General features: G+C 37.3%; 1 protein-coding gene across 2 annotated transcripts in view; it reads right to left on the bottom strand.

Annotated features, from left to right (window-relative positions):
- LOC121504174 (phospholipid-transporting ATPase ABCA1-like) overlaps nucleotides 1–12,857 on the bottom strand; it is a 269,110-nt gene that overhangs the window by 103,381 nt on the left and 152,872 nt on the right. For both annotated transcript variants that reach the window (XM_041778824.1, XM_041778823.1), the window contains 5 exons: nucleotides 12,357–12,464; nucleotides 12,152–12,184; nucleotides 10,883–11,022; nucleotides 3,835–3,962; nucleotides 632–730 (listed from right to left, as the gene is read on the bottom strand). In XM_041778824.1, coding sequence (XP_041634758.1) covers nucleotides 632–730; nucleotides 3,835–3,962; nucleotides 10,883–11,022; nucleotides 12,152–12,184; nucleotides 12,357–12,464 — 508 coding nt within the window. The remainder of the gene's footprint in view (nucleotides 1–631; nucleotides 731–3,834; nucleotides 3,963–10,882; nucleotides 11,023–12,151; nucleotides 12,185–12,356; nucleotides 12,465–12,857) is intronic.

Genomic DNA, 12,857 nt, shown 5'->3' with positions numbered 1-12,857 from the left:
TCAAGACAGGCTGTGAGCCCTGAACATTTTGAAAGAAGCCCCAAATGTAAAACAGCTACCAGACTGTCGGCTCCCCCACTCCTCTCTCAGATCCTCTTGACTCAGCCTGTCTTCGCAGACTCTTGGTGTTCTTTTCAATAAAGACAGGCGTGTATTTACCGGTATCGACTAAAATGAGTTTGGAAATATCTGATATCAGCAAAAATCCAATAGTGTGCATCTCTGCAAATAAACAAGTTTAAAGCATGGTTCACAAACCACATTTGCAACCACATTAGCAAATATTTTCACTAGTTAACACTGCAGATTAATATATTCTTAAGAAATGTATTAAGTTGAGGAATATTTCATAAATATGCATTTTGGAAATGGCTAAGTTGATTATCATGTGGTTACAATGTAGCTATTGTCCAAGATGCTAAAGGTTCATGTCAACTCCAACTCTTTGCCTGTTGATTGTTTAAAAGCAAGGTTGATGAACATTTCCAAAAAAGTGACTGCCATTATTTGGCTTCATAACTTCTTGGCAGAAACCAGTGGGTGATGTTGCTGACATTGCATCCATGTTTCAAACAGTCCTTGAAAAAAACATATTTTTTCATTCTTTAGTTATTCTTGGAGAGATACTTACGGTATTGGGTCTCCATCCATGCAGCGAGTCCCAAAGCCAGGTGTGTTTACCAGGGTTTCCACCACCCGAGACACCTCAGTGTTATCTGGCAGATCATTGCTGTAAATATTTGGAAAATAACCAAACATCTCAGTGTGCAATAAGGTTTTCATTGTCATCTATTAACTTATAGTACACAAATGTCATCTCAATTGATTAGCATCAGAGAATTTACCACAAAGTCCACAAAAAACTAAAATGAGTATGCTGTTGTTGTTGTTCTAGTTGTTGACAGAAAACCAAAGCAAAAGAGGGAGTTTGGAGCATGGCTCCATTTGGTGCAGCCATGATATAACATTCCTCCCAAACAGCTGAATCGATTTACAATCTGACCTGCTCAGCCCTGACCGTATCAAAATATTTGATATTTGCAACCAGGCTTCTCTGAGGTTCTTTGCTGAGTCAAGATCACAGATTCTCAAAAGAGATGAGTCAGTCAAGAGTCGATACGAGCTGATGTACTGTAAGGTGAAGCAGAGCAGGCTGGTCTGACTCTTAACATCTATCTCTGTTTTGAACAGCAAAGACTTTTTTACATTTGAGACCCTGAAATCACTCCAGTTCGTGATACCACTTGAGTCAGAGGAGATATCTTGCCGTAAGGGAAAAGTTCTTCGACAGTCAACAAGCCTGATTGAAAAAGATCTCTGCAATCTGTCATTATGTCTATATCACAGTGATGCAGCACAGCTGGGCAGGATTTTTTTTTCCAATTATCCTTCTTTTACTTCTATCACAGTTGGTTTGGATTTTGTTTTGTGATCTGTCTCTTATCACAGTTAATATTTCCTTTCATCTGCCTTTAAGATTGTTCATGCAGAGGAGTGTAGAAGGTAATTATTTTCAAATGTATCTTGATATTTGACATTGAGAAAATGCTGGATGGTAAAGCAACTTGCATTGTCTTGAGAGGGAAAACCTTTTTCACTTTTCTTTGGCCTTAGAGCAAAAGTAGAAATATCTATGAGCATGCACTGATAGGGCCGGTTCAAGATCCCATGTGCAGTAGTCTCTTCACAGCCTTTCATATTTTTCTGAGTGTCATGTACACCTATAACCCCTGTGTCTCAGTTACACAATCTACCATTTCCAAATTAATTCTTATTACTAACCACACACAGTCTGCCCTTTGTCTTAAGGGTATCAGGGGAGTTAAAACACAATGTTTCATAAAGACCATCATGATGGCTTCCTGCCAGCTGCAGCCACAGCCCAGCCAACCATTTGGATTAATACCGTGTTCACTGTCTCATTTAGAGGCGTCTCCATGAAGGTCACATGGTCATTTCCTTGACCAGCAGCGAGCACGATTGAAGTGGTCTGACTGTAAAAATGTATTATGTGCAGCCATCTGTTTTGCAATTAACAATGGCTGGGTTAGCACGTTATTTAAGGTAATAAAACTATTGGACAGTTCCAAAATGAAGACTTGTGCATATACACAGAAGCGGTGGAACTAATGAATGGGTCATCTAGACAAAATGAAATATCATAGAGGAAAGAGCTGGGATGATAGTGAGGGAAAGTCAAATGAAGGCTACACTGCGTTAGACTATGAATAAAAAAGTGTTCTTCTGATGTATTATTTTAGGTGTGAATATCTTACTTTGTCTCATATGTCATTTCATTTTCACAATATAGCCATTTTAAGCATTCTGTTGATATTTTGCACTACTCACTGATAAGCAGAGTTCGTAATGATCCAGAGGACAAACCAGAGATGTTCCCTGACATGCCTTGAAAAACTGTATGCACACTCAACAAGTTGAGACAATTGGAAGTCTTTGGGGGAGGATGATCTGAAATCCAATGGATCATTCTTGAAACTATTTTTTGGGGACTAAGATTTATTTCTGACCTCTGATTTAGTCTGGTACAAGCTCCAACTGAGATAGTTTAATCCTAATTTGGTGTATGGTGTCACAGCAATAAAATTAAAAAAATTATGCAAGTTATGTGGCATCTTTGTAGTTTTTGAGGTTTTCTCTTATTAGTAGTCAAAGTTTTCTTGGTAGTTGCTGTTGCACTACTTGATGTTTTTTGCTAATGGCAGCCAAATGTACACCATGCAGTAATAATGGTGGTACAAGTTGTAACAGCAAAAAGACTGGGTTTTAATGTTTCAGCACCATGGAGAGAGACAGAGCTTTTCAATGTTTTAACACAGTGAGATGGAGAGACACAGACAGACCGAATAAGTATGTTTCAGCACAGTGGATACAGAGAGAAAACAACATTTTACTGTGTTAGCTGCACTGATTGCATGTAAACAGTTAAAGTTTTAGAGAAGGTAAAACATTGTGCTTTTTAGAAGATTTTACAAACAAGTCTCAAGTCCAGTAGAGTTTTTCCCGGTGCAGTAAAAATGGAAAATATAGTCCATCAATTCCGGATGAACTATAAACTGTAAAAGATTATACAAACAATCAAGGTTTTTTATTGGATTGCTACATATGGTAACAGCAACAGTCTCCTCCATGAGCTGAACATGTTGGAAAATATCTGAACTGTGAGAGGGCTGACCCAGCAAAGGGAAAAAAGTAAAATAAGTCCAGCAGATAGCATACAAGTTATAAATAATGATAGTCATTAAGGTATTCTTTATTTTGAATCCGGAGTATGGGAGATTCTGGTGCGCATCTGAGTGATGTTTTGATGTTATGTGTCCCTATCCTCTGAAATAAGTCATGTTTGTTCTCAGCGGGTGCTGAATTCTGCCAAGGCTGTGGCTTGTCATCGAGTACGTCCGCGGATTCTCAATGACAGAGAAGCGAGCTGCCGCCAAGAAGGGGACAGAGCCCAGATCGATGACCTCAGCAGTGGAGGCACAGTGACATCTTTTTCCTTGGATTTTTTTGCCTTTGAAGTTTGAGTTTCTTACAGCCTTGTTGGCTTTTGTTACTTAAAAACTGTGTCTTTAAATAATTCACACAAACTCTGCTTTAAAGATCAGTAAACTTAGACATTTGTTGGGAGTTTCTCACTTAAAAAGAAGTGTTGCTTCTGGGAAGTTATTGTATGAAGGTGCTTCAATTCAGCAACAGAAGGACAATAACTTAAGGTTTGATTAATAGTACAGTAACTGTTGATTTACACCAAAGTGCATGAGGTTAGCATGCCTTTTAGCTAAAATGGGGACTAAAGGAAAAACTGCTTGTGCTTACCTGTAGAAATTAGTTTGAGGTAGATCATACATCCAGGGTTGCAGCTCCAAACTGGGATATTCAGAGAATGGTGGGACGATGAGAGAGAAGATCAGCGACAGGCATACAAAAACAGCTGGAAGGACCACCTAGGGACAACAGTGACAATATTTAGGACAAAAAAAGATTGCTGTTGTAGAGTCTGTCTAGAAACTAGATGTCATTTCCTGGTTCATTAAACCTCCCCAGAGTAGCTCAGAGTGGCCTGTTTCTGGTGAGTCAAAATAAGTATCAATGCTAAGTTACACAGAGGCTTCACACTGGCTTAATTAAGTGTTATAAGCCCGAAAAAGAAACTGGTTTTCTTGTGATTCACTTGCAATTATTGGGTTATAAGTTTGCTTAAATAACAAAACCGATTCGTGAAAAGAATAAGCTATCTTTTTTAGTTCTGTCTTCAAGTAGAGAAGACATAAACTATATCCTCCAAAGACCCTGCACATGCATATAAGGACATTACATTTTGGTCTTTCTACAGTATAGTTATTATTTCTGCAATTGGAATTTTTGGAAATTCCGAACGTCCAGTGCAGTTTAACGCAATCTGCTTGGAATATTGCCAAAATTAACCATGCAATTGTAAGAAATTTTAATGGTAAAATTTTTTTGATATTTTTGTGATTTATATTAAATTATATGTTTTTCAATTTTCATTGGAATTTATGATGGTTCTTTGAATGTTTGGGGGAGTTTATTTGGGGGGTGGGGGGGTTAAAATTTGGTATTTTCAATGAAAAATTGGTTTGGGGGGGCCCTTTGCAATTTTAATGGAAATTTCAGGGAATTCTGGGTGTTTGGGGTAATTTTCCATCTATATTATGTAGTGTTAATTTAGTTTTAGCCATAAAAATTCCTCACATTTTAGTCTTAACTTTCAGTCCAAGCACTTATTCACTTGCCTGAATCTGGCACCAAATCATTGCGGTGTGTTCCATGCACCCTGCAAACCTGTGATCCCTGCTGTCTACAAGCTTAGAGGCAGAAAAGCAACAGATTCATTGTATTTTGACAAATTTGACTGATTTTGAATGTCCAACAAAAACTAGACTTACTTTTAGTCATTTTTAGTCATCAACAATCTATTTTTGACCCATCTTAGTCTAGTCTCTCTCATGGAAAAAAGGCTGCGACAAACACTGTTCGTCATGGTTTTAGTTGATGAACTTAACACTGGTTTCATGGACTTTGAGGACTGTAATTGAAAATTTTGGGAAATATTTGGAGAAAATTTGAGGCACTTTATTGTGATACTTTGTAAATGTGTTAAAGAATTTTCACAAAAAAACGTAGGTAGTTTCTTTGGAATTAAGGTGATTTAGTTTGGGTTTTGGTCTTTTAGAGGAAATTTTGTCCATGCTTGGCCTTTACAAGTTCTTGTGGTCTATCATCAAAATACCTACTACAACTCCCTCTCAATGACTGACATTGTTTCTTAGGACACCATACAACATATCACAATACAAAAGGACACAATACAATATGTCATTTGGGAAAATTTATCTTGAGAATGCTGCAAAAATGTACCTGCGTCTACAGTAGTACTGAACATTTTTAAAAATGATAAATAATAAAAATCCACATGTAAACATGTTAGCCCAAACCAATGGGAAAACTAATAACTAACAATACATTGACCATTACTCACACCACACAAAATCCACATCAAACAAACTAAGACGTGAAGATTAAAGACGGTTATGGCCACCATGACACTGCTGCACAATCCCCACATCTTCAGTTCCATTTAAAATTACACTGGGTTGGGAAAATATGAGCGCTGATACATACCATTATTTTTACTGTAGAATTGAGCTATGTTTTCTATACACACAACTTCATGAAATATATTCAGTAATTAGGTTACAAATGATTACATTACATTTTATTAAATGAACACAAAACATTCTTAGGGTTGTATGTGCGCTATGTATGCATGTTTATGTGTCAAAGCATGACAGCACAAGATTCAAAGCAAAATCAATTTCATCACCTCATCCCTGGCTCTCTCCACTGTCATTACATGCTACAAATGACTGATGCAATCAACAACAAGGCTAGGCTGTTGCAATAATGCACACACATTAATATGCTCAACACCGACTTGTTTGGGCTCTTCTGCACACCTTATGAGTTTGATTAAACACTTCCTACTCTGCCATCATCATGTGGCCACTCAGATGTAATGAGTTTTTCGCTATTCTTTCTTTTTTAAACCAGACACCGCCACGCTTATCCTCTTTAACCCCCCACCACAGACAAATCCAATCCTCTTTTCTCTGTCATGTAATTCTCTTTTCCTTTCTTTGTCAGAGCTGACAAAAAGGTCAGAGGGAAGCAAAAAACAAGCTTGAAATCTTTAATGCTTAATCACTGGTTAGTTGGGGCAAAAAGGGGGAGGTTTGCGACCACTTGATTAATTGCAGAGTGTTCAATTTGCCTTGCCAATGCAAGATGCAGCAATTGAAAATCCTGAATTTACTGTGAGGCTGCAGCTGTGGTAGTGTGCCCAGGAAGAAGATAAAGAGCAGCAATAAGACTGAAAAGCTTAATGGTGCAAAAGAAGAAATATTCCTATTCCTGCTTCACTTGACAATAATTGCAGGTGATGGCTGGTGCTTCTTCCATTGAGAGAATAGGCATAAATAAAGCGTGGAATTCATTATGCACACAAAGCCAAAGCACTTCCATGAACAATGCATGAGTTTATCTCAAGTTTGGAGGATTTAAAGAAGTGGGCAGGATTATAGGCAATCTAAGTGTAAACACCAAAACACTATTAGGCTGTGTTTTATTTCCTGCAAAGTCAAATGCCTCATTAGATTGAGTTTGTTTCCTCAGAAAACATTAAATCAATCCAATATGAGAATAAAAGCTTTATTTCTGCACCTTATGCTACAGCAGTTGACAGCACCACCTTTTCACAGCAATCACACAGCAAATAACCGAGTAAAGGTGCTGTTATCTTCCAGCAGTTGAGTTAAATCAACAACAAAAATAAAAAATGGAAACTGACAAAAATTACATTGAAATAATCCACAATATACATCCTCTGTGCAGCTCAAAAGGAGAGTTGTTTTAGTTCCTATTGAGTCCCCCTGCAACACAACCAATCACAGCTTCTCCCTGATTCTGACACTGCCAACACTCGCCTGTCCCCAACTTTCATTCCCATAAATCACTCCTTTTGTACAACATGCCATAATCTCCTTTATATTCCCCTAACCGCTTGTATTGGAGGAGATTACCTCAGCACACAATCATATCTGCTGACAATGGGAGCTGTTGACATGATGAGGGGGAAAAAACCTGCAGCCAAATGAGCAAAGACGGAGAGGTGGGGAGGTAGGATGTGTGCCCTTGCAGACAATGAGCACCCTTGTACGTACACTCTCTAACACTCATTCTCCCATCCTGCTCTGCGTCCCAAACTAAAGAGGGATGTCCAGGGCTGACAGTGACTAATGGGGGATTGGTGCTGCAGCAAATTACAAGAAGAGCTTGTACACCTAACAAAGGTGAAACATTGTTCTCTCTCACAAGCTCTCTTCCTCTCTCTCCCTCTCTCATATCTCGTTCTTTCACTCTTTTCTCCCTCTATCTCTTTAATAGGGTTTCCCCCAAAAGTAACAAAATTTAACTCAGTTTATTAAAATTCTGCCAAAGAAAAGGTACATTTAGCATGTTTCCATCTACTTTGAGTAAATAACTGGTGCTCCTCATGAAAAATGATTAAAACCCTGCAGGACAAAAAGACTCCCCACCACACTGTAGCATGGTATTAGAAGCCAGTGAAGGAATTCAACAAATTGTTCATAATGATCGACGGCTCAGTATAAGCATGATGGCAGAAATGATCTCCATTTATAAAGAGACAGTTCGGCAAGTTTTGCATGAAAATTAAAAAGGACAAAAGAGTCTGCCGAAGTTGTCCCAAAACTTCTGACTCCTGATTGAAAGGAAAAATATGAGCAAATTTGTGGAGACATTTTGAAGCAAACTGAAGGAAACAAATGTTTTAGAAGGGGACTTCAATGAGATGACACTGGTATGTGTTGATACAGAAGTTGAGTATTGAAGGAGAAAGACTGGAAAATGTTTATGTTTCATACAGCTGGATCACAGCATTAATCTTGTTTTTTAATAACCATACCTTGTATATAACAAACCCCTGACGCCCACTGAGTGATTACTTTTATTGACTGACATTTCTGAGTGAAAGCATCAAGGTGTTGAATGGCAAGAACAGTAAGGAATGCATTATATATCCGTCCCTTTGAATTCCTTACAATAAGGCATTGAAGAGCACCATTTCAAATTTTAACTTTACTAGGCAATTGTTGTCTGCAGCTGATGCCATCAGTGTTTTCAGCACTCTATTTGTTTTGGATCACAGCAATATGCATCAATTAAATCCAGGGGTGGAAAGTAACTAATAACATTTACTCACATTTCTGTAATTAAGTAGTGTTTTTGGGTACTTGAATATTATACTCTTGTACTTTTTCCACTTCAGCACATAGTGAGAGAATGATCCTGCATCACATTCCCAAAACTGTGTTGCTAACAAAGGGTTCAACATTTCTGAGTTCTGAGTGAATTAGTCTTCAGTGTTGAAGTTATTTGACTGTGTTGATCCACCAGTGTTGATCTAAGCTCTGCACACTGTGATATCAAATCTGGGGGGAAATCTGAAGCAGAGTTTCCCATCATGCCCTTGAGCAGAGTGTTGGATGTTACTTGCTGCTGGGGTTCTTTTGGTCATATTTCTGATGGGTTGTTGTTTTAAATGGGAGACACATTTGCACCATGAGGGAAGTTACCCACTGAGTTAGACTTGTGGCTTTAGGTGCTCCTAGAGGAAGCCTAGAGCGTATTCGTCGCAAGTATGCATTGTCTTGCTACATGGATGACTCTGTGTTTACACTCTGAAAGTATAGTTTAGCTTTTAGGGTGGACCAATACAGACACTTCTGAAGTTCTATTTTAACTTTATTTGAGTTACATGTATGCTGGTAGTTAACCTTATTTTAGAGGTGTGACTTTACTTAAACAACTGGTTGGAGATCTATTCTCTTGTTGTTTTTGCCAACAAGGAAAAATTATGTTTTACAGTAAAGCTCCTCAGTAGCTACTCAGTACTTAAAGTGAACTTTAAATTACATAATTTTACTTGAGTAGATTTACAGACCAGTACTTTTACTTATACTTAAGTACATTTTGGCAAGAGTAGCTGTACTTTTACTTGAGTAAAAAGTCGTGTTTTTTTTCTACCTCTGATAAAATCCTTGCCCATACAGGGATGTAACATCCTAACATGTTTAAAATAAGAGTTTTATTACTTAGGTAAATTCATGACATGTCAAATGAAAGAGAATTAATAAAAGATCAGGCAAAGTTAAAACGACACATAAGTATTGTACATGTGTATTGAAAGAGGAGAGGTACATGCTTCCTTTAAAGCATTCCTGGCTTTAAATTCAACAAACTGAAATGATTGAATTTGTTTGTGGATATACACTGAAGTAAATGGGAGAAAAAGAACTAAAAAGAGTCTATCGCCAGTGTGTAAGTAGAATTTTATGATATAATCAAAGGTAAATTAACTAATTCAAAGAGAATAAGAATTGTGACTACAAGTAAAGACTGTAATGTAAAGACTTTTTCTTAACTAAAACTGGACTAAAATATTTTTGCCTTTACTACAAGATACTTCAAACCTAAAATCAAAGAGTTTAATTGTGTGTTTTTTCTCCAAATGTTGCAAATAAGAGAATAGATTATTTAAAGTAAAAAGACATACACTATCAGGGGTCTACTGACAAGATCAGACGAATAAAATTCAATTTTGTAAATCCTTAGTTGGGGTCACCCCGACATAATAAATTAAAACTTAATAACAATAGCAATCATCAAAAGTAAAGGCAAGTATTAATAACAATAAGAAGAAAACATTACATTTCCTACATTTTTCTCCTCTCTCACACAGTGTTTTTACTGTCGCTCCCTCTTGAAAGGCAGCTCACCTAAGTGGTGAGCTTCACTTCCATCTTGTTCACATCCTATTAAGGCATCGTCAGAGCAGCTGTCAAAACTGATGGCATTACCTGACACGCTATGAGAACATCTAAATGTGTCAACGTGATTCAGTCAGAACACACTTTTAAACTTTAATGGGAAAAATAATAACTACCTTGGAAATTGCTACTTATGGAAATTGGTTTTGACTTGTTTAACTTGCATCCATTTATTGGTTTTGACTTTTTAAATCATGCTTATGAGGAGCAAAATAATATAGACGTACACTGAATGAGCTGATAGCTGTGTGTCATCTCTTAATTGTTATGCGATCACTTTTAATACATAGCTAACAAAAGCAGATGATTACCATGCAGCTAAATGAAGGAAAAACAAATCAATAGTGTCATATTTCTTTTTGGGTGCCAATCATGGTGATCAGGTGGAACTGATGGGCCACTTACTGAAGGCAAAAACACCCTAACACTCACTCTATGAAAGAAAGATAGACACAAAGAAAGGAATGTTCATGTTAATGTTTTAAACCCCCTACCTCTGTAATATCCAGCCATTAGGCAACTACTTATATTGTCATACACTAGCACTAAATAAAGGTTAAAAATGCATACACTACCCACTCCAACATTTATAAATAAATGGATTTATGTTTAGTCTGCAAATTTACAAAAGAGAACAAAAGAGAAAACTGAGATTTAACATTTTAGTGTGTTTTTAAGAGGTAAAGATTATTGTTTGTTCATCTGTGTTATTCTACAACACCTGCCCTCTGTCTTTTTCTTCCTCGATTATTGACTTCCTCATGATGGATGACCACACGTCTCCCACCTGATTCTAAATTAGCTTTCCCTTTCATATATGTCATTCAGGGATATTGAAACCTAACATGTATTTCTTAAATCCTACCTTGATCCTCCCCTGCACCTCTCCTAGTATAACCCTTCAATTCATCAATATGACGGACTGAGGCCATTACCTGGGCAATGAGTCCCTTGCGGCTCCTCCGGGCGTTGTGGAAACGCTTGATAAAGAGCGCCAGGAACTGCCTTCTGATCAGCATCCAACCGGTGATGACCGTGGATCCCCTCCCACTGACACTGGTGTTCCTGTTTAAGTCTGGACATTAAGTCAATGTGTTATTTATCATCTGTGCATACGTTAAATAGCTGCTCAGCATGCTTTCCAGCACATCTAATGGGCTAATCAAATATATGTTGAACCTGTCAGCTGTATTTGCTGATTTATAAATGTAGCACCTTTTTGTAATAATCTCATAAATGTAAAAACTACAGTGCCTATAAAAAATATTCACCCCTTTGAATGTTTAAACATTTTATTGATTTTGTAAATCAATCATGGGCAACATAATTTGGCTTTTTTGAAGGAAAAAAACTCTTTGATGTTATAAAATCTCAACTAAAGTTTGCCAAAAGTGGAAGAAAATTCTTTGGTTTGATGACACCAAAAATAGTGGTTTTTTTTGTTAGGTGGACTGTGAAGCACGATGGTGGCAGCATCATGCTGTGGGGATGCTTCTCAGCAGCCGGTCCTGCCTGCTTAGAAGCTGGCTTGCAAACGAAGAGGGTAAAATTAATGCTGCAAAATATAGGGTGGGTGGACGGATCGACAAACAACCCCGAAACATAATGCCTCTGTATTCTGCTTTTGCCAGCGCAGAGTTATAAAAAACTAGTTTATTTATTATTATATAGTTTTGTCTTAATTTTAAGAGCATTCTAATATAAATGTCATAATATCATGACCTCATGAGCTCCCTCTTTTTGTTAAGCTTGAATTCTGCAGAAAAGAGTAACACAATGTGATTCAGGAGGAAAAAAGCATTTAACAGTCTGACCTTTGGTTTATGTTTGTTTTAGAGACTCACACTTTCAAAGAATACTGTTTCAAAAATGACTGTTTTCACAGTAGTTATTAAAATAACGAAGCATACTTTGATTGAAAACCGTCTTTATGCAGAAGAACGTACAAAAGTGAATTTCTTTCAGAAGCACAGAATTGAAAAAGGTGAATAGACAGGTTAGATAGAGCTGTATGAACTGGCAGAAATTTGAAGGCAGAGCTCTTGTTTATGCCCTCTTTTGAAAACAGCCACTGAGGTGAAACAGTCCATTTGAAAGAATACTAAATGAAGTTATTAACTGCAGAATAAAAGGGGATGGGGGGGCAGACATTCTCTGGTATAATAAAACTAAAACTGAGAGTGTTTAAATAATACAATGCCTACCTTCAACTTTGCTTGTGAATTTTTCTTTCAACTCTGTAAGAATCAGAGAGAAACAAGAGGAAATAATCATTGATTTAACATTTTTTCTATGTGAAATAACATAAAACAACAGTCATCAGCCAGCTTTCTGCTTTATCAACAGGAAATGTTCAATAGAGCTTCTTTCATGAGAAAATAACCGGCTGATACATCTGAACAGACTTGCCCGTCATTCCAGAGACTTGCTCTGTCTTAGAGTGGACGCTGGCGATGCTGTTCCGCTTGAATTCGCGGGAGTTTCTCTTGCAGTCTCTCACCGGCAGCTCCTTTGTTGCTGTGGGAATACAAATAAGATATGTTGTTTTGGCCTGACCCAATTGAGGATTATAAATAACAATAAGAATAGCTACCTGCCCTGCAAGATGCTGCATTATTCCCTGTAAAAGCACAAAACCCAGGTGCTTAAAGAAGGGGAGGAATTCAGATTTTTAGATTAAAGGGTAAGTTAAGCTGCTTCGAGACAGATTCGAAGAAAATTCATGAGTAAAAGGCAGCAGGAGATAAATCCAATGAGGTCATATAATGTGGGATAAGAACTGGTTAAAACATTATTCTGTAGAGTATATTAGACTGTAGACCGAGTCTTAAATGTATTCAGTGATGAATAACCACTGTTACGGTGGCTTTTTTAAACGTTAAAACACATGATTCATTTGATAGGGAGTAA

The sequence above is a fragment of the Cheilinus undulatus genome, linkage group 22 (genome assembly GCF_018320785.1).
Source record: "Cheilinus undulatus linkage group 22, ASM1832078v1, whole genome shotgun sequence".
In the NCBI taxonomy this organism is placed as follows: Eukaryota; Metazoa; Chordata; class Actinopteri; order Labriformes; family Labridae; genus Cheilinus; species Cheilinus undulatus.
Note: the sequence above shows the minus strand (reverse complement) of the source record. Positions and strands in the feature narration are given on the sequence as shown.